We start from the raw sequence: 24,917 nt of genomic DNA, 5'->3' as shown, positions 1-24,917 counted from the left end.
CATGTAGATCAGTTGCCCCTTGCTCCATTGGTCCTTCAACCTATTGCTTCAGTTCTTGCCATAGCGTCGTATGCTGCCTAAGAAGATCTCCTAGGCTTAGAGTCATTGAGGTGGTTATTAGTGTGGTGAGGAGATCATTGATTGCTTGCCTCTCTCCTAACTCTGTGTTTCCTAGCCGATGGTCCTGATTGGTTTGCTGGTCCATAGTGTGTAAGCCCTGTTTAAGCAGCACTGTTTGTGGCACAGTTGCATCTCTCGACTTTGGTTATGGAGGCAAGGATGGTGTACTTAAGCTTGAGAGGTCATCGATCTCATCTTCCAATATGGGCTCAGCATCCTTTAGGTGCTATTGGGCTTCTTTTACCCACTCCTTGAACTTTTTGATGGCCTTGAGTTGGCGCTTCGGGTTGGGGTACTCCTCAACCCTTGCACTCCCCTTCTCGGCCATCTTTGGAGCTGACATTTCTACTTCTGCGTCTATTACCTTTTTATCGACAAGTAGTGTCGTGGCACTCTTGGTTTTCAACATGACCTTTGTGTCAACTTTCTTTCTCCTTCACTTACGACTTTTCTTTCCAATTGAGACTACATTTAACAACGTCCATGCAATGATATGTCGGCATGTTTTGTCTGCATGCAGGTTATGACATGCAATGGGACGGGTGTGTCCTCTCTGTTAAATGTCTCAACTCCAAGCATCCCCAATGGTACTGATGGCTCATTTGCTGCACTAGAAGGTTTTCTTTGTCCAAGGCATTCGACAAACAGGTGAGTGATTCCACACTCTGGGCATCTGAGATCCGGTTCAGGACAGTGTAAAGAGATATGTCTTGGGTGTCCACAAGTCCAACACGAGATTGCTCCTTGGGTCTGCCCTCCAAAGCCTCTATCTCTACCTCTACCCAACGCCATCGGTACAAGTCAATAAGCCATAAGGATTGTATTACTCTCTTCATCATACAATACATAGGGGTGCACATAAGGCTCTTCGTCGTTCAGCTCCTCCACATAGTGGAATGGAGTGTCACTCAGTAGATGGGTTATGTAGGGTCCATGTGGTCTAGGTAAAGGCTGTCTGTATGGATGCGAGTAGAGGAGTCTCCTCGATAATTTGCAATGCATGACATCATGACCGAACCTACCGTAGTTGGCACAAGGTCCGCCCGACCTTGGGTCCTAACACTCGGCTGACAGGTGGTTTCCACCACAATATATGCATTGGACGTGAGGGCGTGTTGGTCATCTCATTATTTCTTGCAATTTGGCTAGCTGCATCTTCATCTTTGCTAGCTCCTCCTGACTTGCATTCGTGCCCTTTCCTTTATCCTAAGTACTTGGGCCTAATCTTACACTTGATGTTGAAACTCTCTCAAAGTTTCTAGTGTTAGTCTCCTCTCGGGTCGAGCTCTTTGAGCTGGTCATCCACTCTAACTGCCTTGTCAAAGATCCTAGCTAGCATGTCTCGCTACAAGCTTGAATTGACTGCCAACGCCTTGTAGAGTTCCTCACTTCGTATCCATTGATGAAGACTGTGGAGACCGCTCTTTTGATAGATTGCTCACCAGTTTGGGATCCTCTTGAAGAGACTCCGCATGTGGATGATGTAGTTTCTTATGTCCTCCTTGTCTTTATGCTTGACATTCATTAGCCGCACTAGAAGGTTATCATAGTACCCAAGCTCAGAGAATCTCTTAATGAAGAGACTCTTGAAGGTTGTTGAAGTCAATCTGCTCAGTAGCATCCACACGTGTACCAGGTCCTACCTTATCTCCTTAGCATATATCGAAATCTTGCGACCCCTGAGTAAGATTAGTGAGGCCGTTGGCGTCGCAAACTTGCTCAAACTGCTCTACGAAGATATATGGGTCATCGTCATTTGGCTAGTACTTGTCTAGTTTCTTAGCCACGATAGGGATTATTGATTGGCTCTTAGAGCCATAGTTAACCCCTAATTCTGCAAGTAACGAGGTTGCCATTGCAATGGCGCTTTGCCCTCTTGACGAGTTGTCTAGCAGTCACTTCGTAAGAATCTTGCTCAACGTGAGATCACCTTCCAGCGCTCTTTCCCTTTCTGCGTTAGGTCCTATCCTATTTTTGCTTGCTAGGTCTAGCACTTGCTGAATCTCGCACATTTCTATGTTCTATCGCAAGCTTCTAGCTTGTTGTTCTTGATTGTAGGCCGCTATGCACTGCAAAGCTTGTCGCGCTAGTCTCCTCTCCTCTTCGAGGTCTGCTATGATATCCTTGGATGTCCTACTGTGGTGGTCTGTCCGGGTCTGTAGATCCTAATTGGTGACTACCGGCTATATTTCTATCGGGAAACGGCCTAGGTCAAGCTCTTCGTCATGTCTACGATTAGTGTCTGGCTCTACCATGTTTGCGGTCTCATGCTCCACTAGGTTGTCAATGAGATTGATCAAGTCAGACAGATCCACACTTCCAATGGTATCGATCCTTGCTTTGGTCCTATGCTTGGGGTTCTTGATCACCTAACTGTGTTTCAGGGTCTTCCCCTACTAGTGGGTTTGTTCATATTGTTAGGTCTGAGTGAGTTCCTTATTATTTACAAATAGTCCTCAACTTACACTCACTTGGTGTGTGTGTGTGCACTCTCTTGCGTGCACTGTGCGAAATCAAGCTTTCAACTTTTCTTAGGTACACTTCAAGTGTTGGAAAACAATGTGAGTGCGAATATAAAGTGATACTTGCAGCTTTCACACTCCCGTCTACATACTCAGCCAAATAGGGCTTTACGCTCAGTTACTAAGGACTTTCTCTGGTCTCTAGGGTCTGTGCTATATCGTTCAACTTTTTCAGGGTCAAATGGGGTCTGCTGGTTAGTCTATGGCTCTAAGTGTGTTGAATATCCTGATATGAGTGTTAGCACTATGCTTGGCCGTTCAGCTATGATTTCTAGGGTCAAATTTGCCTATAAGGCTTTCAATGAATTCTCCTGTTACGGGTGGTACTCTCTGTCACCCCAGACGTGCTAAATTTGTCAATTTTGATGTGTCAAGATCTTGTCCGATTCTGGAGTGTCCAATTTGAGCGTGTCCGATTTTTAAAATCGGACAAGGTTAGGTCCAATTTTTAAAATCGGACAAGGTTAGGTCCAAGTGTTTGATCCTCAGGATTGGACGCGTGGTAGTGGTCCAATTATTGGGGTGTCCGAGTGTCTGAGTATGATTTGCTGTGTCTGATCGAACATATCAAGTTGGTATGAGTGTCAGTTGTTTAATTCTCGGAATCGAATGGATATGGGGCATCCGAGTGTCCAATTCTGGGAATTGAACACCTGCAGATTGCGTCCGATTTCATCAGCATGTAAACAACGAGGAAGAAAATCTCTTCGTGCCAACAATTTTTGGCCATGCATACTAGTAAGGTTTACCAGAATCAAAGGTTAAATGCACAAGAAGGTTTCTACACACTTGATCCAAGCAATAAAATCTTGTGGCCTTCGATCGATTCCCTGGAAGCACCAAGTCTTGCACAAGCTCTCAAGCTCTCCCTCTCTCTCTCTACTGTAGAACCTAAAAATGAGGTCTCCCTTTGCCTTCCTAGGACTTAAACCCTTGCTGGGCTCATACTTAATCTACCTGATCACTCCCCATGCGATTTTAACACCTCCATGCACTCCTTTTTTTCATTTTTCTCCCTATTTGTGCCCTATTCAACAACAGAAACTCTAAAGTTTTCTCCTTGATTTCTTGGTCCTAACCTACTCTGAATGCAACAAAAATCAGAAGCAAAATACTAAAATGATTCCTTCTACTTGCCTAATCATCGAAAAACCAAAATACTTATTGTAGAGATTAAAAACCCAAAACCTCCTACCTATCTCAAGCTTTGGTTCGGGGATATAACCCTTACTTTGTCACTCAATTTGAGGTGCACAAGTGCTCAAGCTTGAATTCGTTGGTCCCAGCCATGGAACCAAAACGTAGATGTGAGCTGACGCTCAACCGCCAAGACCCATGGACTGCTTACTGTGCAAGTGTTTCAAGTGAACACCTATGGCTATCTCTCGCCTAGCCAACACACCTTCGATCCTACTAGGGTGTAGTGAGCTTACCCTGATCCCCAAACAAGTTGCCTCCTCCCTCAAGCACATCGGTAGCTCCACGACTTGTGATGCGAGCCCAAGCAACCTCAAGCCTCCACCTTCAAGCTCCATCCTCCATAGCCATACGCAAGACAAGAGAAGAAGAGGGGAGATGATGGAGAGCTTCTCGCAAGAAGGAGATAAGAAGATGAGTCCACTTTGCCACACAGAAAAGAATGATCTGCTCATTCACTTTTCAACTTTATATTACAAAACCCTAAATCCCTTTTGGGCGGTCATCCCCTTATCCTCTTTTTTACATGGCTAGTCGTGGCCTAGGCCCTTTTTTCCATTGTCCTCCTATCTTTCTAGCTTCCTTTTCCTACCACCCATCTACCTTTATAGCTTGCACAAGAGAGAACCAGATGCTCTTTTACAAAAAGTTTTAGGGGCGCATCACATTCAAAAGTGCGCTTTCGCCTTTGCCTTAAGCTTTTGAGGCCGCCCTTGCGCTTTCGACCGTTTCCCTTTCTGCTTCTTCCATTGTGTTCAATTTTCTTTTGGGCCACCTCTTTCAACTCCTAGCATGTGCTTCTCCATTTTTTCACTTTTTCTTGTTCATAGGTTAACACATGTATTTTCTAATTAGAGGTTAGCTTCATTACACTTTGCTTAATTTCACACAAGTAAAAGTGGAAGATAAAACCATTTGACTGAGAGACAAATGTGCTAAGAGTGAATGATGCTCTTAAAACAATATGAGTATTTCATCAAAGCCTTGCCATTGAGCTCATGCAGTACAATACATCTTCTCAAAGTAGTTTGGAAAGTTTGTCAAAAATGCAAGTCAACTCTAGGATGAAGTAAACACACTTTTTTTGGAGGTTGTTTCTTTCATATTTGCTTGGCTTGCTCTAACATCATCTCAACATAGTGTTGTCAAATGCCAAAACATAGCGCTTAGCAACATCCACACTTGAGCCCACAAGCCCACTCAACTAACTACACTCTCAAAGCACTTATGTCACAACCTAGATGGCTAGCACTGCATATTTTAATACAAGCATTTTGACTTTCAACTAGCTAGTTCACTTGCATATTAAATCTATTATTAGCTTATCTTTCTTAGGCCTTACTCACATGCAATTGATGCGTGACCTTTAAGATTAGCCTTGGTCCAAATGCATTTCTATTCTTGGCAAGATGGTTGTTTTTTTAGAGTGAGTTTACACTTTCATACAACAATCTCTCCTTCCTTGCAACAGACCTTTGTTTAAGGTAGCATTATTCATTTATAAATTCCTTTTCATTTGCTATGGCTCCTTTGAGTTCACAATTTAAAGCATGCTTATGAGGTCTTGGTGCATTGCAAATAGTGGAAAGTGGTTATATGGTCATGAGATAAAGCATTTTAGTAAATTTTGAAGGTAGTCTTGGCTTTGGTGCTCTAAATGGCATTTGAGATCACCTAGTTCGAGAGGGAGGGCTTATTTCGAGGCTTGTTAATGCTATACATAGTTTAAGTGGATTTAGAACTATGGGAGTCTAAAGAAGAGTGCCAGCCTTGTGTGAATGAGAAAAATCTTGCTAATGGCAAAATGACAGGAATGTTTAGAATTAAGAACTTTAGAGAGTGAAGGAGCTCCATTGCGTTTTGTCATGGAGTTGTCATTTTGGTAGTAGATTGCTCGTAAGGGGAGTTCCATTGTCCTCAAGGGCTATGCGAGCAAGTTGTTCTAGAGTTCATTTGGGTTCCTTGGATGACCCTTCACTCCAGCTCCACACCATATCAATTGGCAAATCTCTAATGGTGTGAAGCTCTATCTCACTTTCTCACAAGGAGAAATGAAGTAGCCATTGCTAAGTTAGTGTAGGTGGCCCCCTTTGGATAACCATATGCACATCTATTAAAGTTATGTGATCAACGATGCATCAACAAGCCTTCAGGTGCCCTTAGGACTTGAGAACTTACATTCCACTCTTTTTTGTAATGCGGAGGCTATTTGGAAGATAGATGGGATATTGGAGTGACCTCTATCGAAGGTGAAGTTCCCTCCTCGCACCCTTGTAAAGCTACTTGGCTAGGACTCGATCCCAATGCAACGTACGTTAATGTCGCAACCAATCGGACTGTTGCTGTGGGCGTAAGTTGTAAGTTGTAAGTTACCCAAACTTAACGATAACTTAGTTTTTTTTCCTGCTCTACGAGAAGCTGTTATAGACCCCAATGGACTACGGAACTGAGTGATCATTGGCTGCCACCACAAAGTCTTAGTCTTTTTTGGGGTAGCGGTGGGAGAGAGAGAGAGAGAGAGAGAGAGCTCTCGCAGGTTGCTGCAACATCAAATCGTGCCCGCCGCCTCTTCATAATCTCGCGCCCCAGAAAAATATATAGACTAATAGTATGAAGAGTGAGAGAATCTAAAACGCTCCCTGTTTCGTCTCTTTGCTTCCGAAACACCCCTCTCCCTCTCCCCCGGCCCCCTTCTCTCTCTCTCTCTCTCCTAACTTCTTTTTTGTGTTCTGTTCTGGTCTTTTTTTTTTCCTCCCTTGGTTCCGACATGCCGCCACCTTTGTCTTCGTCTTCCTTGTCCTGTTGTTGTAGATCAGTAGAGTTGCTGTCTCACCTGCAGCAACATTCGGACGCCATGCCCCGGGATTACGTCTTTGTGGTCAACCCCAATGGTGAGTGCCCTTTCTCACGTAGTGACTGATTCCTATACAATCTTGGCTACCAAAATGCTTAATGCAGCTCCTTTAGCAGTAGAGGCATTACAAAATCTATAGTCCATGTTGAATCTACATACACCCATGCTGCTGATGTTGCAATTTCACTTAAAAGCCTTGCATCTCGGGCCCATATTGGGGAGTCAAGGCTGTTTCCATCTATATCTGAGACGCCAAGTCTAATGACTGCCTTGGGCATAAGAGCGGCTCCAAGAACTCCCGCAACTCCCATCTTATGAAATGTGTTCGACATCCAATTATGACAGCCCTGGACTCACAGTCATTAGCTTCAAGTGGATTATCTTAGCTACCCTCCATCTCGATGCTATCATCATTATCTTCTGGTTTCATTACTTTAGTATGATTGTAGAAGCAAGCTAGTTTTTGGAATATCTAAAGCAGCAACGACCTATTAAAATTTTAGGGTGCTATTAAGGTTTCTCTGGGCACAATTCTGTCCACGAGACGGGCATTCTTTTGTTTAAATCTGTCGATTCACCTCATCGATGGAGTTCTATTTGTGATGACCATGCGTAGTTGTGGTTGTTTTATACAGCCAGCCTTTGGGCCATTGCTTGATCATGACAGTGATCTTGTAACTGTTTACTTCGGGAGACTATGTGCCACAAGTTGGAGCAATTGCACGTGTCACCATGGAACAATCAGTTAGTGCTCAATAAGTTTCAGATGTTCTTGCCTTATCCATTTCCTCCACTGGACATGAGACTGGAAACAGGTCTCCACAAGTGTTGCTTAACATGGGGCCAGAAGAAGGGTTTGGAATGCCTCATACAAAAAGAAGAAGAAAGAGGGAAATGCCATTGTGTATAGGCTATTGGGAATGGGACTTTAGCATTGGCCGTCCTACCAAGATATACTAGAGTTTGCAGAGAAAACACTGAGATTATACAAATATGACTAACACAGAGTGAACACAGACAAGAATGCAAAATGCAAAAGAAGGAGAAGAAGAATCTGAACAAGCGAATGAATGCAGTAATATAATGAATGATGAAGGAGTGAGATATAGTTGAAGGGTGATTGAGGAGTGGAGGCTGTCCACCAACCAGTCTCTTGTGGGGGTGAGGTGAGGGACAATGCTGGAGAGTGCCGTCCTCTCCGAATGGTGTGCCTGGATTAGAGGGCTGTTGGATGGCTGAGGGAGAGCTGTAGACAGCTGCTTGCAGCAGTCCACAGATGATGGAGCCTCAGACGAAAATGACCAGCAACAGGGGGGGCAACCAATGGCAGCTGGGTGGCAGTTGGAGGCTTAAGACGGGGCCTTCTGGAGAGGGTAGACTGACTGGGCAGCAGTAAACCACCTGTGTCTGGATCAGAGGGCTGTTATGGGGCTGAGGGAGAGCAGTTGACAGCAGCTTGCAGCAGTCCACAGATGATAGAGCATCGAAGAAAAGGACCAGCAACAGGGTGGCAACCTATGGCAGCTTGGTGGTAGCTGGAGGCTTAAAAACACGGCCTTCTGGAGAGGGTAGAATAACTGGGCAGCAGCAGGATAACGAAACACAGTTGCTGTAGATCACTAGGGCAGTGGGCAGCAGCACCAGAGGTGGAGGACCTCAGACGGCAGCCAAAATGCAGCCTTAAAGTGGATAGACAGCAGGTGGGACCACTAGCAAGATGGCCACCTGGATCAAGATGACAGTTGACTTGGTATGTTGACAGCTTCAAGAAGCAGGGTGGCAACTCCAAGGGAAGGGTGGCTGTTGCAGCATTGGAGGATGATGAAAATGAAAGTAAGTTGTCACAGGTAGAATTGATCGGGGACAGGCGATGAACGTGGGAGTGCACGTTGAATCTCTATTTATGTAACATTTTGGAACTAGAAAAAGTATTGTGTCTCATTCAATAGGCAAAAATTCCTTTTCAGGGCTGTTTAGTGAGCCACAGAAAAGCAAGAAAAATATGATAATTTGAACAGCAATTTATGATGGAGTATTAGTAGACACCTCATTATCTATGTGCTGAAGCAGTGGCCACCACTGTTCATATTCTTAATCGATCACTTGTATCATGGTATGATTCCTTTTAAGGCTTATTTTGGTCAAAAGCTGGATGTGTCGTATTTTAGGACATTTGGGTGTGATGCCTATGTTCACATCCTGAATAAATAGAGGGATAAGTTTGAGTCCGCTTCCAAAAGACAGGTATTTGTGGGCTATAGCTTGCAGTCCCAAGGATTTAGGCTTTATGATCCCATTTCATGGGAGGTATATACGAGTTGAGATGTTTAGTTCGTGGAGTTTCCAGCTGCAGAGGGTGGTGTTGACTATCTGTCCTTGGAGATCCGGGTAACAGTAGGGCACTTGCCACTTGAGGGCCTGTGGAGCCTATGCCTCTTGAGGCTTTATTGTCTGTGGTGGAAGAGATTGCTTCACCATTGGATTCACCCATTGAGTCCGCACGAGTGGATGCTCTAGAGACTTCATCAGAGGCAAAGCGGCAAGGGGAGTATCGGTCTCCTCCTCATTGGGCATATAATACATTTCATGATGTAGGGATTTAGGGAGTTCTTGAGGAGTGGCAGCCACAAGATGGCCTAAGGCGAGCTTGAAGGAACTAGGCATACTTCACCGAGCTTGTTTATACTAATTATTGTTTGATGTCCCATGCCATACACGATAGAAATTCCACCTCCATGAAGAAGGCTTTGCAGTCATCACAACATTGGAAGAAGGCTATGGAACAGGATTTGGATGCTATTGCATGGAATGGCAATTAGGATCTTGTGTCCTGGCCCATTCATAGGAAGGCGATTGGAGTCAAGAGGGTCTTACAGGTCAAGTACCATAGTGATGGCACTATGGATAAGCACAAGGTGGCACATTGGTAAAGGATTCATGCGGTAGCGAGGAGTGGATTTCCATGATACCTTTGCACTTAGATGGCCACCATTAGGGTCGTTCTTGCCTTAGCAAGCCATAGATGGTTGGTTTATCAGAGTGATGTGAAGTTTGCATTCTTTAATGGAGGTTTGAAGAAAGAGATCTATGTTGAGTAGCCTCTTGGCTTTTCCTCATCAAATGGCAAAGTTTATAGGTTGAGAAAGGCCCTTTACGGCCTCAAATAGGCTCTGCGTGCTTGGAAGAAGTTAGATTCGTTTCTTTGAGGAAAGTTAGGGTATCGATATTCTTTTGCTAATCTCGAGTTGTATGTCCACACCTTAGCTGGAGGGCATACGTTGTTGTTTGTGCTATATGTGGATGATCTCATTTTGATACGTTACTACAACTAGAAGGTCAAGTAGACAAAGGAGGCACTACACGAGATGATCAAGATGATGGATATGGTCCTTCTCCAGTTCTTTTTAAGTCATGAGATTTGGCAAGCTTTGAGGGGGATCTTCATCTCCCAACAGTGTTATATGTAGGAGCTTTTGATGACCCTTGTGATGAGGGGTATAAGGCTATTTCTACCCATATGGATCCCAACTAGAAGGCTATGGCTCATGTAGATTCTATTGGCGGCAGATGCCACTGGTTACAGATAGTGCCCTATCATCTACAGAGATGGAGTATAGAGTGGCATCTTCTACACATGTGAGAAAATTTGCAACACATTGAGATATAGTACTATTTCATTTGTGAGAAGATCTTAAATGAGACTATTGATGTGATGTATTGCAAGACGGAGGATAACTTGGCAGATAGGTCGCGGCACTTGCGATCCGTGAGTCTTATGCCGTGTCTAGGATTTGAGAGGGGGTGTTAGAGATTTAGACATCCTCTGGATGGGTATAGGCAGTGTATGGTTGTATAATTAGCACTCTCATGCACAATTACACATTTTTAGGTCGGACATTTCCATGATGTTGCTAGGTCATTTCCAATGGTTTCGACCGTTCGGCAAGCTAGATAGGCTGTGTCGGATGCCACGTGATAGTTAGATTATTTATGCAGTAGTTATTATGATTATTTTATTGCTGCTATTGGTTTTTGCAGTAGTTAATCACTTTTATCATTCTTATGTACTTTTTATTGCCTATTTATAGGTTAGTGAGCCTTGGTCATTTTCATTTGTGTTTTTCAAGTGGAGAGAGAGAGATCATCCGGCGAAGATACACTCGATAGCCCATTGTACATATCTGCCTTCTTCATTTCAGCATTCATTCACTCTAGGTTTTTGTGTTCTACTGTCTCTTTCTCTCTCCCTCTTCTCTCTGTGTTCATTTTCTTTTAGTCTAGCCATACAGTTCAGCATTCGCTGAACTTTGACACCAGTGTGGAAGATGAATATGACTTAGCATCATGAGAGCCACCTCTCAATGTAGAGGAGGGGGAGGTGGTGCTGGTGTTTGAGATTGTGGCCTTCACTTAGTGCCGATTACAATATTCCTTAGATTCTTTGTGACAAGAACATGTCACATCATGTAAGCTCATATGGGATAATTATTGTCGTCATTAGTGCCAAGCATATGCGCTATGTTATTATTATTGTTGGCCATTTTTACGATCAGCAATACAAAATTATGCCGAAATGAAGAGAGGGAAAAATAAATCCCAAAATGAAGAATTGCTGAAACATTGATAGAAATAATACTGGCTGCTTTGTGGAAGTTGGATAATAATGATTTTCCTCTTGCCGATTGACTACTTAGGAGACTGAAAAATATGCTGAAAGTATATAATTGTGAAGAAATATAATATTACTCGATGAAGATGGTGATCAGCAGCATGCTGAAATTAGTGATCAATGGCCGTTGACAATCTGAAAATGCTAACACCAGTAGAACAAATAATATCTGTCTAATAAATGTGGCCAAAAGATGCAGTTTGTCTTCACTCTTGGTGGAAATCAGCACAAGCAGACTTGAAAAGGACATCTCCAATACGTAGCAGCCAAAGAGGATGATTTGAGACAAGCCCTCCAAATTTTGGTAGTGACAAGGTGCAAAACCATCAAGAAATTTTGAGAAGGGCAGCTTGGATGCTGAGCAACAACCCCAGAATTTTTTGACAAATTAAATATAAAATTGCAGAAATTATGAAGAATTGTTACTTGAATATTGCTTCATTAATGCCAACGAATGTTGTGCTTGAAGCCAAATTGAGCCTCGATTTTGATGAATTTGCTTGAATTTTAGAAAAGCCTTGTTAGCTGATATGTCAATTCATGGTTGAATCTGTGCGTGCCAATGCGCTAGGGCACTAGGATATTATCTTGATTATTTGGGCATTTTTCTTGGCATTTTAGGATGGTCATTTTAGCATTTATTGCTGGCTGACCTGACATGATTTATGGCACTATTTTTGCCTATTTATTTAGGCTTCTCCTCCACATTCATTTACCATTATGATCATTCATCACTTGACTGGTTTTGGTGGAGGGGGAGGAGCAAGTGCCAGTGCCTTTACAACCAATGACTCACATTGGTTTTGTATTGTCTCATATCTTGGTATACGGATTCCATTTCCCAAGTACCTCTTTGCTTTTGAGTTCCTTGTGCAATGTTCTTTTCTTTTGCAGTGTCTCTCTCTTTTCTTTCTCTCGTGTACAAGAGTCTATTACAGCAGTTTTCCACACGCTTCCATCACTGCATCCACTTCTGACATGGTATTAGATTGCAGGATCATTGTTCTTGTTGCTGTTTTACACTGTTTCAGGTCTGAGTCTTGACTTTTTGTTTGCTGATTAGACCTGTTTTGACTGCTGCGACTGATTTACAGCCCGGGCAACCATCTTCTAATCATTTTTGGTGCGTCTCCTCAGCATTTTGTAGATTGCCATTTTCGTTTTCAGCTTTTTGGGCCTGTTTCAGGGTTGGGGACCTATTATTGACCCTTCCAAATCTGCATTTTGGTGTCTGCTACTTGCGTTTTACTGATCAGCACTTGCTTTTTGACTGTTTGCTACTATGCAGGGCTGGATGACAGTATTTTCAGGTTGGTTCTGGTTATTTTTGGTCCATCTTCTCACTTTGTGGTACACTGCTCAGCTTTAGAGAGGGTTCATGTGCATCCAGTTGTCATGTTCTCATCACTACACTTTGGTTACTGTTGATCTTTTCGCTATGTGCTTTCTTTACTGCTTGGAACTTGTGTAGTCTTTGTGAGTCTGCATTTTCGGTATACTTTTCTTCCTAAAGATCCCTTACCTTTCCTCATCTTCTTTGTATCTTCCTCATCATGGCTCCTCTGCCATCTCCTCCTGATGGTTAGCATGCAAATATTCTTTACTCATCTACAAGTGTTATGTTGGAGATTTGCTGTGTTCAACTTTAGGTTTTTGTGAGGATGCTATCTCTTGGTACTTCATATGTTTCAGTTTGTGAGAGAGGTACTATTTGTGAAAGCAAAAGAAGTCTTAGTGCTATTATTGTGGCAAGAAGAGACATCTCCAGAAGGATTACAGGATATTAGTAGCTTTACAACATGAGCAAGTATAGACAACGATGATGGGTGATGACTCTCTCTGCGAGTCTTCCTCTTCTCTTGGTCCAGGTTTAGGCTCCATCTATATGGGCCCGACGATGGTTGTAGGGGCTTCCCTTCGAGGTTGCTAGTATAGGTGATGGGGTCATCCCTCTACTTTCTAGTGCCAGAGGGTGGTAAGATGGGGTAGGTGAATCTCATCTATATAGGTATACAAGTGCACAGGTTCCAGAGAGGGGTTTTTGTGACGCACTGATGAAAGTTTGGCAAGTTCAAATCCTGGAGTTGGGATTGATATCCAGGTTTATGATGAGCTAGTTATTTGACAGAGAGCGGGATTGGTTTCTTGTCTGAGCTCACATGAGGGGATACTTTGGCGGTCTAGGCCAAAGGCGGGGAATCCATGGTCACATATGTTCAAAGGCATTTTTGACAGGATAGTTTTGTATGCTATTGCGAGACATTGTTGACTGATATCGAGAGTTGCTATGGTCCTTCTTTATTTTCAGGCGTTGGTACATTGACATCAAGTTTTCTTTGAGGCACCTTCGTGGTGGCTTGTGCACCCACTACTTGGGTGTCTATGGTTCTACTCTGGTGGTCCTTGTATGTACAATGATGGGACATTATCATTGTATATTCTATTGTATTAGATCACCCATGATTTGAGAGAGGGTGTTAGCAAATATGTTAGTTTGTGGTTGAGTGTGTATATATTAGTGGGTTAGGGTACTAGGATATTATCGTGATTATTTAGACATTTTTCTTGGCATTTCAAGATGGTTATTTTAGCATTTATTACTGGCCGACTAAACATGATTTATGGCATTATTTTTGCCTATTTATTTAGGCTTCTCCTCTACATTTTTATCATTATGATCATTCATCACTTGATTGGTTCTAGTGGAGGAAGAGGAGCAAGTGTCAAGGCCTTCACAGCCAGTGACTCACATTGGTTCTGTACTGTCTCATATCTTGGTATATGGATTCCATTTTCTAAGTATCTCTTTGCTTCTGAGTTCCTTATGCAATGTTCTTTTCTTTCGCAATGTTTCTCTCTCTTCTCTCTCTTGTGTACATCAATTTATTAGAGCAAATTTCCATACTTCCATCACTGCATCCACTTCTGACAAGCCCAAAATTTGCTTATGGAATTTGTGCATAATTGAGCTTCAGCAGTGAAAAGCCTAAAATTTTATCAAAAAATTAAAGAGAAATTTGAATAATTTAAAATAATTTTTACCCAAACAAGACTTGATATCATGCCAAATGCCAAACTAGCCCTCGATTGGATGACTATGGCTGAAATTCACAAAAGCCCCAAAACTATTGGCAAAATTGGAGGTACATGATGAGCCTCGAATTTTAAGACCATTGATGATAAAATTTTGGAATTTGTTGATGATTATTAAGTTATTGATGAAGAACTCCAAAGCTCTTTGTGGATTTGGGATTGAATTGGGAGATTTTGACGAAAAACGTAAATTTGCCCCAAGTTGTGTTTGAGTGTGAAAGCTCTCAATTAAGGCGTACAAATTGAGGCCTTAGGGCCATAGTAGCTAAGGAATGCGTTTCTTTGAATTTGAAACTTACGAAACGTTTCTTATAAACATGGGCGTTTTTAACTTTTTGTATTTTTTTGGTGAGTTGGAATGCAAAATATGGTTTTTTTGACAAAAATTAATGGGCAATGTTAAACATGATGATGATGATGATGATGATGATGTGTAATGACTCGTGAGGGCTCAAGATTTTAGATGAGAGATTGATATTTTTGTGATTTTGTTTAGTTATTGGACTTTGTCAATCTAGTATTTATTCTTGTCTTGAGATTTGAATATTATACGACTTTAGTCTCATTTATGAGTTATTTATGATATATTACGATTCATTCTTGATTTTGACATTTTGTCATTTTGTTTTGAAATCAGAATCATGATGTTACAACTTGACTCAGTCCATATTATAGATAGGCTATTTACATGTTAATTTCAATTTTCTTTGTATGATATGTATGAATCATAATTTTTGAGTTCTAAACCATAGTATAGTTTGTCCAAAGACTAACTTTAATATAAGTGACAAGTCAATAATGGATCATGGATATGTAATGTATAATGTATTATTCTCAATTGACTCTATTATCACTCAAGCTCAATTAGCCATTCTTTGTTTAAGAGAGAGTTCCATAGAGGTTTAGAACCTCTTTCCCTAGTAAAAATGATTAAAAATCCCTATATAAAAAAACCCATGTTTCTTATTTTACCCCCTCTTGAAAGAAACTTACTAAACATGTTTCCAACGTTTGTTTCTAAACGTTTCTGGTCGCTATGCTTAGGGCTAGAAGGATGTGATAGTAGGTAGGTTGGCTTTCAAGGGTGACCATGTGATGACTAGCACAAAGGGCAATATTGAAGTCGGTAGAACTGATGATGTGGCAAATAAATTTTTAGGGAGTTGATAGTGGGTTATGTAAGAGGTGGTGTGAAGGCGATGTGGCAAGCTTGGTGATGCAGCAAGCTTGGTAATGCAATAGGCTTGGTGACACGACGAATTAGTTTTAAGGTGGTAACCATTGTGTAGGATGTTTGAATGTTCCATGCGGCAAATTGTAGGGCGATGGGATTGACAATTGCGATTAGGGTTGATGGCAGGAGACTAGCCCTGTGGGCAAGGAGGTATGACGTGGCTTAAGAGTGTGTTGCTTGAAGTTGGTGGTGGAGAGTGACTGGCAAGGCAAGGACTAGAAATAGCAGCTTCAAATTGTTGTGGCAGCTTTAATGGCCATATTTGAGATGGCAATGAAGAGTAACTAATATGGCATAGAGAGGCTTGGCTAGAGTGTACTGGTTGTAGGCCGGATCATAGGCAGCAATGGTTCCAGGTAGCAACTGCACTGTTATCGGCAAAGGGGATTGAAGGTGGTGAAGGCGGGGGCAACCAAACAAGCAAGATGTAGCTGCAATGGTAGAGCTAATTATCGCCTATGGGAACATGATATGAAGAACCAACTACTAGCATAGAAAATAATAGATCGAGTGGCAATGACAAATGGCTAAAATACTGGCATGTGACTATTGATTGCCACTCTTCGGGGTTGTTAGAAGTTGACGCGATGGCAATGGCTTCTGGAAACAGTCGGTTGAGGTGTTGTGCTCAATGGCAATGGTTGCATTGGAGGTGATTGTGAGTGATGGCGATGGTTGAAGCTACTCTGATACGAAAAGAAAACTCTTGAAAGCAGCCTTCCTTCTTGGAGAGGGTGGTAATGACTTGATTTAATCAACAATTATAGCAAGCATAAAATTCACATAAATTGAAAATGCAAATGCTCCCTTGCAATCTTGGACAATGGATAGCTTGTTGTTCCCTGGCTTTCAATTATGCTCCTTGAATGACAAATTCAGTCCCAAATGTTAGATGGCTAAATGGGCACTTGATTCTCTTGAAATTATCTCAATCTCGGTGATTGAAATTCAAGTCTCTAAGCCTTCAATTTTCGAGCATGCTTCTCGAGGTGGCTGTCAAACCCTAATTTTTGTTGTAAAAAAGGGTTTACAACAGAGATTAGTCTAAATCTCTATCTCCAATGACTGATTTTGCTGGAAATTATTGAGGAAGGATGAAAATAGGATAGAGAACGAGACATAATATTGAAGAAAGAGAAAAATTAGATTTCCATCATACAAGAAAACGGAAGAAATGAAGTGCTGCCTTGTCTAGGTAGCCATTAAACTTGTCTCCACTGAAGGAATCCCCTAAATATAATGTTGCTTGGTTGAAACAACCCTCAAACTGCTATTATCTTGAAACCAACCTTCCTCCTTAGAGAGGGTGGTAATTCCTTGATTAAGCACTTAATTACAATAGTCAGCAAATAAACGTAAATTGAAATGCACAATTTAACTTAGTAATTTTGAACATTAGACATCTTGTTGGCCCCAAAACCGGCATCCCTCTCGGTATTTCTTTAACTTTTATTGCTAATGGATTGAGTATAAGTTGAGATTTTACAATCTCCTTTGGTGATTCGAAAGCCCCTTGTTGTATAAACAATCCATAAGCAATTTAGGTCAATTGCCCCTTGATTTTCACCCAAGACTTGCACAATTGAAACCACCAATTGACCAAATGTTGTCCCAATTCACAATGGATGGCTTGGCATCTAAAATCCCTATCAATTCCATGAATTTCAGGTGTTAATTTCAGTTTACAATGCCTTCTCTCTTGATGGCACAGTCCCAAGGTGGCTGCTAAACCTTGATCTTTGTAGAAATTTAGGGTTTACAGGAAAAATCTTCCTACTGCCCACCAAATCTGGTTGAGATTTGTTGAGAATGGTTGAGAAATGTTGACATCTTTTGAGAATTGATTGGAGAAGGCGAGAGAAAGCCAAGATGAGAGAGATTTGATTTTCTTCATGAGAAAACCCTAAAATTTGCTTGCCACTTGCTCTAGTCTGTATTTAATGTAGCCACGTACTACTAGGCACCTCCAAAATGTTGTCACTTGCTTAGCAATGCTATTGCCAACCCCTAGATGGTGTCTCCTTGTTGTCCCTTGCTTGCTGAGGCTCGTTGATGGTTGTTTGGGGTATAAAGAGAAACTGAAGTCTCCATTAGAGGAGAAACCAAAAAGTTCAATAAATCTAGGATGATGTGTGGTTTCCTCAAATAGTGTGCTTGGGCAAGCCACCTTTGTATACACAGTTGAGAGTGTTCACCTGTGAGGCTTTTGTGCATATATGCAAAGAACAACACAACAAATTGGAGCCAAAGTCTTGTAAATGCATTTTCCTAGGATATGGTGACGAGGGAGAAATGGGGTATAAGTTATGGGATCTTGAAAAAAGTAAAATTGTAAGCAGCAATGATGTAATCCTCTGGGAAGATCGCATGCATAAACAACCTGAAAAGACAGAAGAAATTGCTGTTCTCTGATAAAAAATAGACCAACATCTCCGTCTTTCTCTCTCCTAGGTGGTAAACTAAGTGAATGGTTGAGACACATTCCCCAAAAACGTTCTCTCAGTTTAAATGGGCATTTTTGCCAAGTGGCAGTCTTCTAAACCCATAATCAACATTATCTAGCCATTTAATTAACTTTCAAAATCAAATAATCCTGAAAATTAGTTTCAGCCCTTTTGAGCTTGCCCAAGATTAAACGTGCCAATCCATAATTAAATTGGCTCTGTCATTTGCAACATGGAGTGGTCCCTAACCTTTGTTGACCCTTAGACTACCATAGTAGACATACTATCAGCATAGTACCTTGGATGCATGCTGAATACATCTGAGATCCACTATATACGAGAGTTGTCCATAATTGGAGGAGTGTAAGTGCTACCTTCCCCTTGAGCATTAGATAATTCTTCGGACCCTTGCTTTGCTAAATCTGATCGAGTCAGAGTTGAAGTTGGCTCTAATTGAAAGACATATAGGTAAAGTTGCAATAACTGAGAACGGTTTGCTAAGTCATCCTCTTTCATCCGTTGGTGAATAATATTGAAACTTCACCAAATATCTCCTAGAAACTTTACCTCTTACCTTTCTTTCCTTATGTGCCAAGATTTGCTCAGGTATCAAAATTTCATCTAACTCCTTAACCTTAGGCTGAATTTCAGTAGACATATCCTTTGGCACATCACTATGAAAAGGCCTTAACAAACTGACATGAAAGGCATTGTGTATTTGCCAATGTGGAGGTAATTTCAGCCGATATGCCACATCATTGATCTTTTTCAACATTTGAAAGGTCCCATAGTATCTCATATTTAATTTTAGATATAATCTCTCTCTTTCTTTCATCTTTTTCAGCCTCGCCTTTTCAAAATGCAGTAATACATAATCACTCTTTACAAATTGCAAAGCACGTCTTTGGTGATCATCTGCCTTCTTTTGCTTTTCTTGTGGTCTTTGAAGTATATACTTCATCTTTGCATAGGCTTTATCCAAGTTTTCCATATAACGGTAAGCCTCAAAGATCTTATCCTTAGTGTGCAAGATAGGTGGTACCTTTGTGCCACCCTCAACCACCTCAAATGGAGCCTTGCCAGTGGAACTATGCATTGTATTGTTGTAAGCAGACTCAACCAATGGGAAATATTGCTCCGACAATGGAACCATGAAACCAGCCTTCCTTTGTGGAGAGGGTGGTAATTCCCCGATTAAGCACTTAATTACATCAATCGACAAATAAACGTAAATTAAAATGCACAATTTACCTTAGTAATTTTGGACATTGGATACCTTGTTGGTCCCAAATTGGTGTCCCTTTCGGTATTTCTTTAACTTTAATTGCTAATGGATCGAGTACAAACTGAGATTCCACAATCTTGTTTGGTGATCCAAAAGCCCCTTGCTGTATTAACAACGAGCAAGGAATTCGGGTCAATTGCCCCTCGATTGTCATCGAGGACTTGTACAATTAGAACCACCAAGTGGCCAAATGTTACCCTTTTTCACAATGGATGGCATGACATTTGAAATCCCTATCAATTCCAGGAATTTCATGTGCTGATTTTTGTGTACGATGCCATCTCTTGATGGCATGGTCTCAAGGTGATTGTTAAACCCTAATTTCTATTGAAATTTAGGATTTACCACAAAAATTCTCCTGTTGTCCATCAAATTTGGCTGAGATTTGCTGAGAATGGTTAAGAAATGTTGACATCTTTTGAGAATTGATTGGAGAAGGTAAGAGAAAGGCAAGATGAGTGAGAAATTTGATTTTCTTGGCAAGAAAACCCTGAAATCTGCTTGCCGCTTGCGGTTAATGGAGTCACCTACTGCTAGGTACCTCCAAAATGTTGTCACCTAGTGAGCAATGCTGTTGCCAGCCCTTGGAAAGTGTCTCCGTGCTGTCCCTTGTTTGCTGAGGCCCCTTGACGGTTGTCTTTTGTAGAAAATTGTTGTTCTCTGATCAGAAAATGGACCAGTAGCTTCCCCCCCCCCCCCCCCCCCCCCTCCCCCCCTCTCTCTTTCCGAAGTTGTAAACCAATAGAATGACTGAGACACAGTCCCGAAAAATGCTCTCATAGTTTAAATGGGCATTTTTGCCAAGTGGCAGCCTTCTAAACCCATTTTCAGCATTATCTAGCTATTTAATTAACTTTTAGAAGTAATTAATCATGAAAATTAAATTCAGTCCTTTTGAGCTTGCCCAAAATTAAATGTGTTGATTCATGATGAAATTGGCTAGGCCTTTTGCAATCTGGAGTGGTCCCTAACCTTTGTTGACCCTTAGGTTGGCATTAATTAATAAATTAATGCTAGTCCCTAGTGTCACCGGCACTGAAACTTATTGACCAAACAATTGTCCTAGGGTCAAAACTTATAGCACTGGACCCCAAAGTCCAATTGACATAACTTATTACAACTTTTGCCTTTGGTATCCACTGCATCCTTGGGGTCCTTAGCCTATTACCATGAAATAATTGCCATGTGTATCACATGTGCTAAATGACCTTGTACATTTGATTAATAACTTAATCAAATGTTATCGATAAGATTAAAGTATCTGAAAATTTTATGCCCCTGTGGTATATCTACTACTGTAGTCTCTTTTGGGCATATCAATAACTCTTGGAGAATCTCTTATTGGTTGGAAATGGCATGTCTATTAACTATTACAGCAACAATAGCAACTCTTTTTTTTTTTTCGTAAAAGGTAATTGTATTAATTACGAAAAAATACAAGATTACTTGATTACAAGATAGTTGATGACACTAAGCCATCAGGTGAAGAAGTTCTCTCGCTCTCTCTCTCTCTCTTTCTGATTACAAGAGGCACGAGGGCCCTAGGCCAACGTGTGGAAAATCCCCGTAGTAATGCACTAAAAAAGTTACACCAATCATGGCAACGACCTAGAGGCAATTGCCATATGCCAAGGAAGCAAATCCTCCCGAGGGAGCAAGTCAGAGTGTCGGATGAGATCTAGCTGCCAATGCAAGAGGCCTTTAAGCCTGGCAATATGGCGCGGTACATTAGAGGCCGAATCAAAGAGAAAAGCATTGCGCGTGGTCCAGATGTGCCAGCATCCCCAGTATCTGAAAAAGTGAAATAAGATCTTCATATGCAACTGTGGCGGTGTGGGATACTTCGGGCGCACAAAAACCGAGTCGAAAGGAGTTAGTGAGGACCCCACCACAGTGCGCCAAATGTGCGACAAGAGTGACCAGATATTCTTGGCGAGCGGGCAAGAAAGAAAACGATGTCGGGCCGATTCCGCCGTTGTGGTACAGAAGAAGCAATTGCCATTCGAGATGCGACGCTTGGCAAAGGCCGAGGCAAGAGGAAGACCACCAATCATTACCCGCCAAAGAAAGACCTTGCATTTGAAAGGTGCCTTATTCAGCCAGCCCTCCATCAGCGTTGTCTGCCACCATGTCAGCGATTTCCGCAGTCCCCAAACAGTATTAGCTTTGTCACTCAGTCATTGGTGATCCTGAATGAGAAGATGATACGCCTGATTAGTAGAGGCCTTTTCCAGACTCAACCGGCCTGCAAGGTCCCAGTCCTGCCAAGGGCGATCCACAGCCAGGGCAGGAAAGGGTTGCCTATCCTGAAGCTCCGACGAAAGCTTTCCCCATAAATCACGGTATCCGCGCGGGATCTTGAAAAGTCGCCTAGCAGTCCGAAACGATATGAGGACATTGCGCGTGGCAAGGGTAGCATCCGCAACCGACGTCACACCTAAACGGGCCATGCGGTTAAATCTCAGTCTGAGTTGATGTTTATCTTCCCATGAAAGTAGTCTCGATACTACCAACAATTCCAGCTGAAAGGAGTTAGTCTGCAAGCGGTCCCCTACCGGGTGCCAACGGGCCTTTTGGAGCACCACTTTCCAAGAGCCGACCAAGTGCAGTAACAAAGGGGAAGAGGGACTGGAAGAACGGGAGTCAGCATTAAGGACATGCCACCAGGAGGCCCGAAGCCGGGTGTTACCATAGCGGAGGCCGCTGTCCTCAAGAAAATAACGGGCTATGATGGTCCACGGGTGATGATCCACACACATGGCACGAAAAAGGGACCAACGGAGAGCTAGCACATGATTTTCTGCATCCAAAAGAGCTCCACCACCCATGCGCTTAGGGGTACATGTATGTGACCATGAAATCCACGAAATGCCTGCCTGCAGTGAATCCTTCTTCCATAGCATGAAACGGATGGGATGAGTGAGAGCCTTCAAAGTAGTATGCGTCCATGGCAACAATGGCAGGAAATACGATAGCATTGGAAGCATAATTGACTGAGCCACTTTGAGGCGGACATGGAAGGGCCACGCTTGCGACTTCCAATACATAAACTTCGCCGCCAGTTTTTGTGAAATCCAGTCCAGTAGGTCCTTTGGCCGTACATCCACCCCCAATGGGTATCCAAGATGCCTGACAATAGAGCCACGGGAAACCACCTGGCCTTGCCAGCCTAATGACTGTAAATCAGGCTCCGTGCAACTGAGAAGGGCTGACTTAAAGGCATTGATGCGAAGCCCAGAGGCCTGACCAAAAAGCGTCCAAACATCTAATGCCTTGCGAATGTTGTCCCTGTCCGCTTGCAAAATCATAAAGGTGTCATCAGCCAAAGATTGGCTAATGAAGTGCTGGCCCAAAGGAAGAGACAACCCTGCCAGCTGAGCAGAATCTGCCATGGAGGATAACATTGAAAGGACCGGGTGAGTCGCCAGGGCAAAGAAGAGAGGACTCAAAGGACAACCCTGTCTGACTGAGCGTGCAAGGACAAAGGGCTCTGTAACCCCACCATTGAGCATAACTCTGGATGAAGCCGCAACACTAATGGTGTAGATCAATCGGGACATCCGGGTACCAAAGCCCATAGCAGACATGAGATCTGCAATGAAAGACCAGTCCACATAATCAAACGCCTTTTCCAAGTCCAATTGAATCAATACCACTTCCTGACCGGAGTGTCGCGCATAGTCAATAGCCATTTGCACATTTAAGATATTATGCAGAATGTTGCGGCCCTTAATGAAACCATATTGGAGAGGATGCACAATAGCGGGAAGGTGCTTGTGAAGCCGATTCGCCAGCACTTTGGAGTAGATTTTATACATGGAGCCCATCAAAGAGATTGGTCTCCAGTGTTGCAGCTTTGACGGCGAAGGGACCTTTGGAATCAGTTTGATAAGGCCTTCTTTCCATGAGAAGGGCATGACCCCCGTTTCCCAAACCTGCTGAAACATGACCACCAATGGCTTCACCAACTGCGTGGCCGAGCTCTGAAAGAATTCATTAGTGAGACCATCCCAGCCAGGACTTTTATCCGTTGGCAGGTGCAACAAAACATCCATAACCTCCTCGCAAATATCCGCCTCCAAAGTGGCTTGGATATCCAATGGAACCTGCTGGCGGACCAGATGATAGAAGACCGAGCGGGCATGCGTAACCTGGCTAGAAGGCAAGGGAGAAGAACCAAGAAGTTCCATAAAATAATTTCTGCACATATTGACAATGGTCTGCGGATCAGTGACCATGCGACCCTCCGAATCCTGGAGTCTGGTCATATTGTTGCGAGCCGGAGACGCATGGAAGGTGCGAAAGAACTTATGAGACTGGCAGGCACTATCTTGCAATGTGTCAGTCAAGTTATGCAGCTTGGCCTGCTGATAAGATTTCAAGTGAAATACTTGAAGAAGATGGGCCAAACGCCTCTCCAATGACAGCAGAAAATCATCATTTGGGGAATCCAGGAGCAAGGAACGGACCAAAGCCAGTAACTCCTCTGCTGCAGATCGACGACGGCGACAAAGCGAGGCATGATGGATCCCATACTGCCGAACAACCCGCTGTACATTAGAGAGCAACCGTGCAAATGAAGGCAAGCCCTCAGAGGCGAAGTCCAATAAGAACCTCTCAATCAATTGCTGCATATAGCCTTGAAAAATGGAATGCTTCAAATAAGAGGAGTTGAAACGTAAAGGGAGCCTATCCAGCAATTGCATAAAAGGTACAATAGATTGTGCCTGCATCTCCAGCTGGAGGGGGAAATGATCCGACAACGCATACTGCTGCAAGACCTTCATTTCCAGCATCTCGGGAAGAAAATCGTCCCCCTGCATGATATACATTCTTTCCAGTCGCGACCAAGTAGTTGCATATTGTGCGGAATGAAAAGTAAACCCTGAAAAAGAAGGGTGAAGCCACGACCAAAGATCCTGCTTAAGTACGTGCAAAGCAAAGGAATTCCACACTCGGCTTTCCGGCGCATCCATTACCGAATGCCCTGAAGTAGACTGAGAAGAGTGAACACACATATTGAAATCTCCCATCAAAAACCCCCTTCGGCCAAGTGACATGGAGGCTTGCAAAGTGGACCAAAGATCCCGTCGGGATGCGGGATCATTCTGAGCACCATAAAATCTCTCCTTCAAATAAGACTTCGATAACTAGAAAGCGGCCCTGCACATCATTTTTAATAAGGACAGGGTGATATTTCTCATGGACAATCATCAGCACGCCCGAATAGTGCGTAGCATGGGTGCCTGCATAAAACAGACGGAATCCATGACAATCCATAACTTTTCCTGCTTCACTGTGACTTTTGTGCTCAACTGCACACAATACATCCCACTGGTTCTCATGCAAGACGGTCCACATGGCATGTTGCTTATGGCGAGAGCAAATGCCTCGCACATTCCACGTGGCTATCTTCATATATCTTCAAAAAAGGAAGTCAGGAACGAGGCGCCTGTTGCCTCGATTTCACCTTTTCCGCGAGAGCATCCAGGACGCCCT

General features: G+C 42.8%; 1 protein-coding gene across 4 annotated transcripts in view; it reads left to right on the top strand.

Moving 5' to 3' along the window:
- The first annotated feature begins 6,292 nt into the window (after positions 1 to 6,292).
- The window catches only part of LCBK2 (Diacylglycerol kinase family protein), a 216,327-nt gene continuing 197,702 nt past the window's right edge, over positions 6,293 to 24,917 (top strand). Inside the window, exons 1-2 of one of the 4 annotated variants that reach the window (XM_087670323.1) lie at positions 6,293 to 6,447; positions 6,651 to 6,730. In XM_087670323.1, the coding sequence (XP_087526449.1) occupies positions 6,694 to 6,730 (37 nt within the window). In that variant the 5' untranslated portion in view covers positions 6,293 to 6,447; positions 6,651 to 6,693. Of the gene's footprint in view, positions 6,457 to 6,485; positions 6,731 to 24,917 lie in introns of those variants that run through there. The other 3 variants (XM_087670322.1, XM_087670321.1, XM_087670319.1) reach the window with 3 other exon arrangements.

Source organism: Lygodium microphyllum, chromosome 28 (assembly GCF_053477565.2).
Source record: "Lygodium microphyllum isolate KBCC chromosome 28, Lygodium_microphyllum_v1.1.10, whole genome shotgun sequence".
NCBI lineage: Eukaryota > Viridiplantae > Streptophyta > Polypodiopsida > Schizaeales > Lygodiaceae > Lygodium > Lygodium microphyllum.
This window is presented reverse-complemented; position numbering and strand designations above follow the sequence as displayed.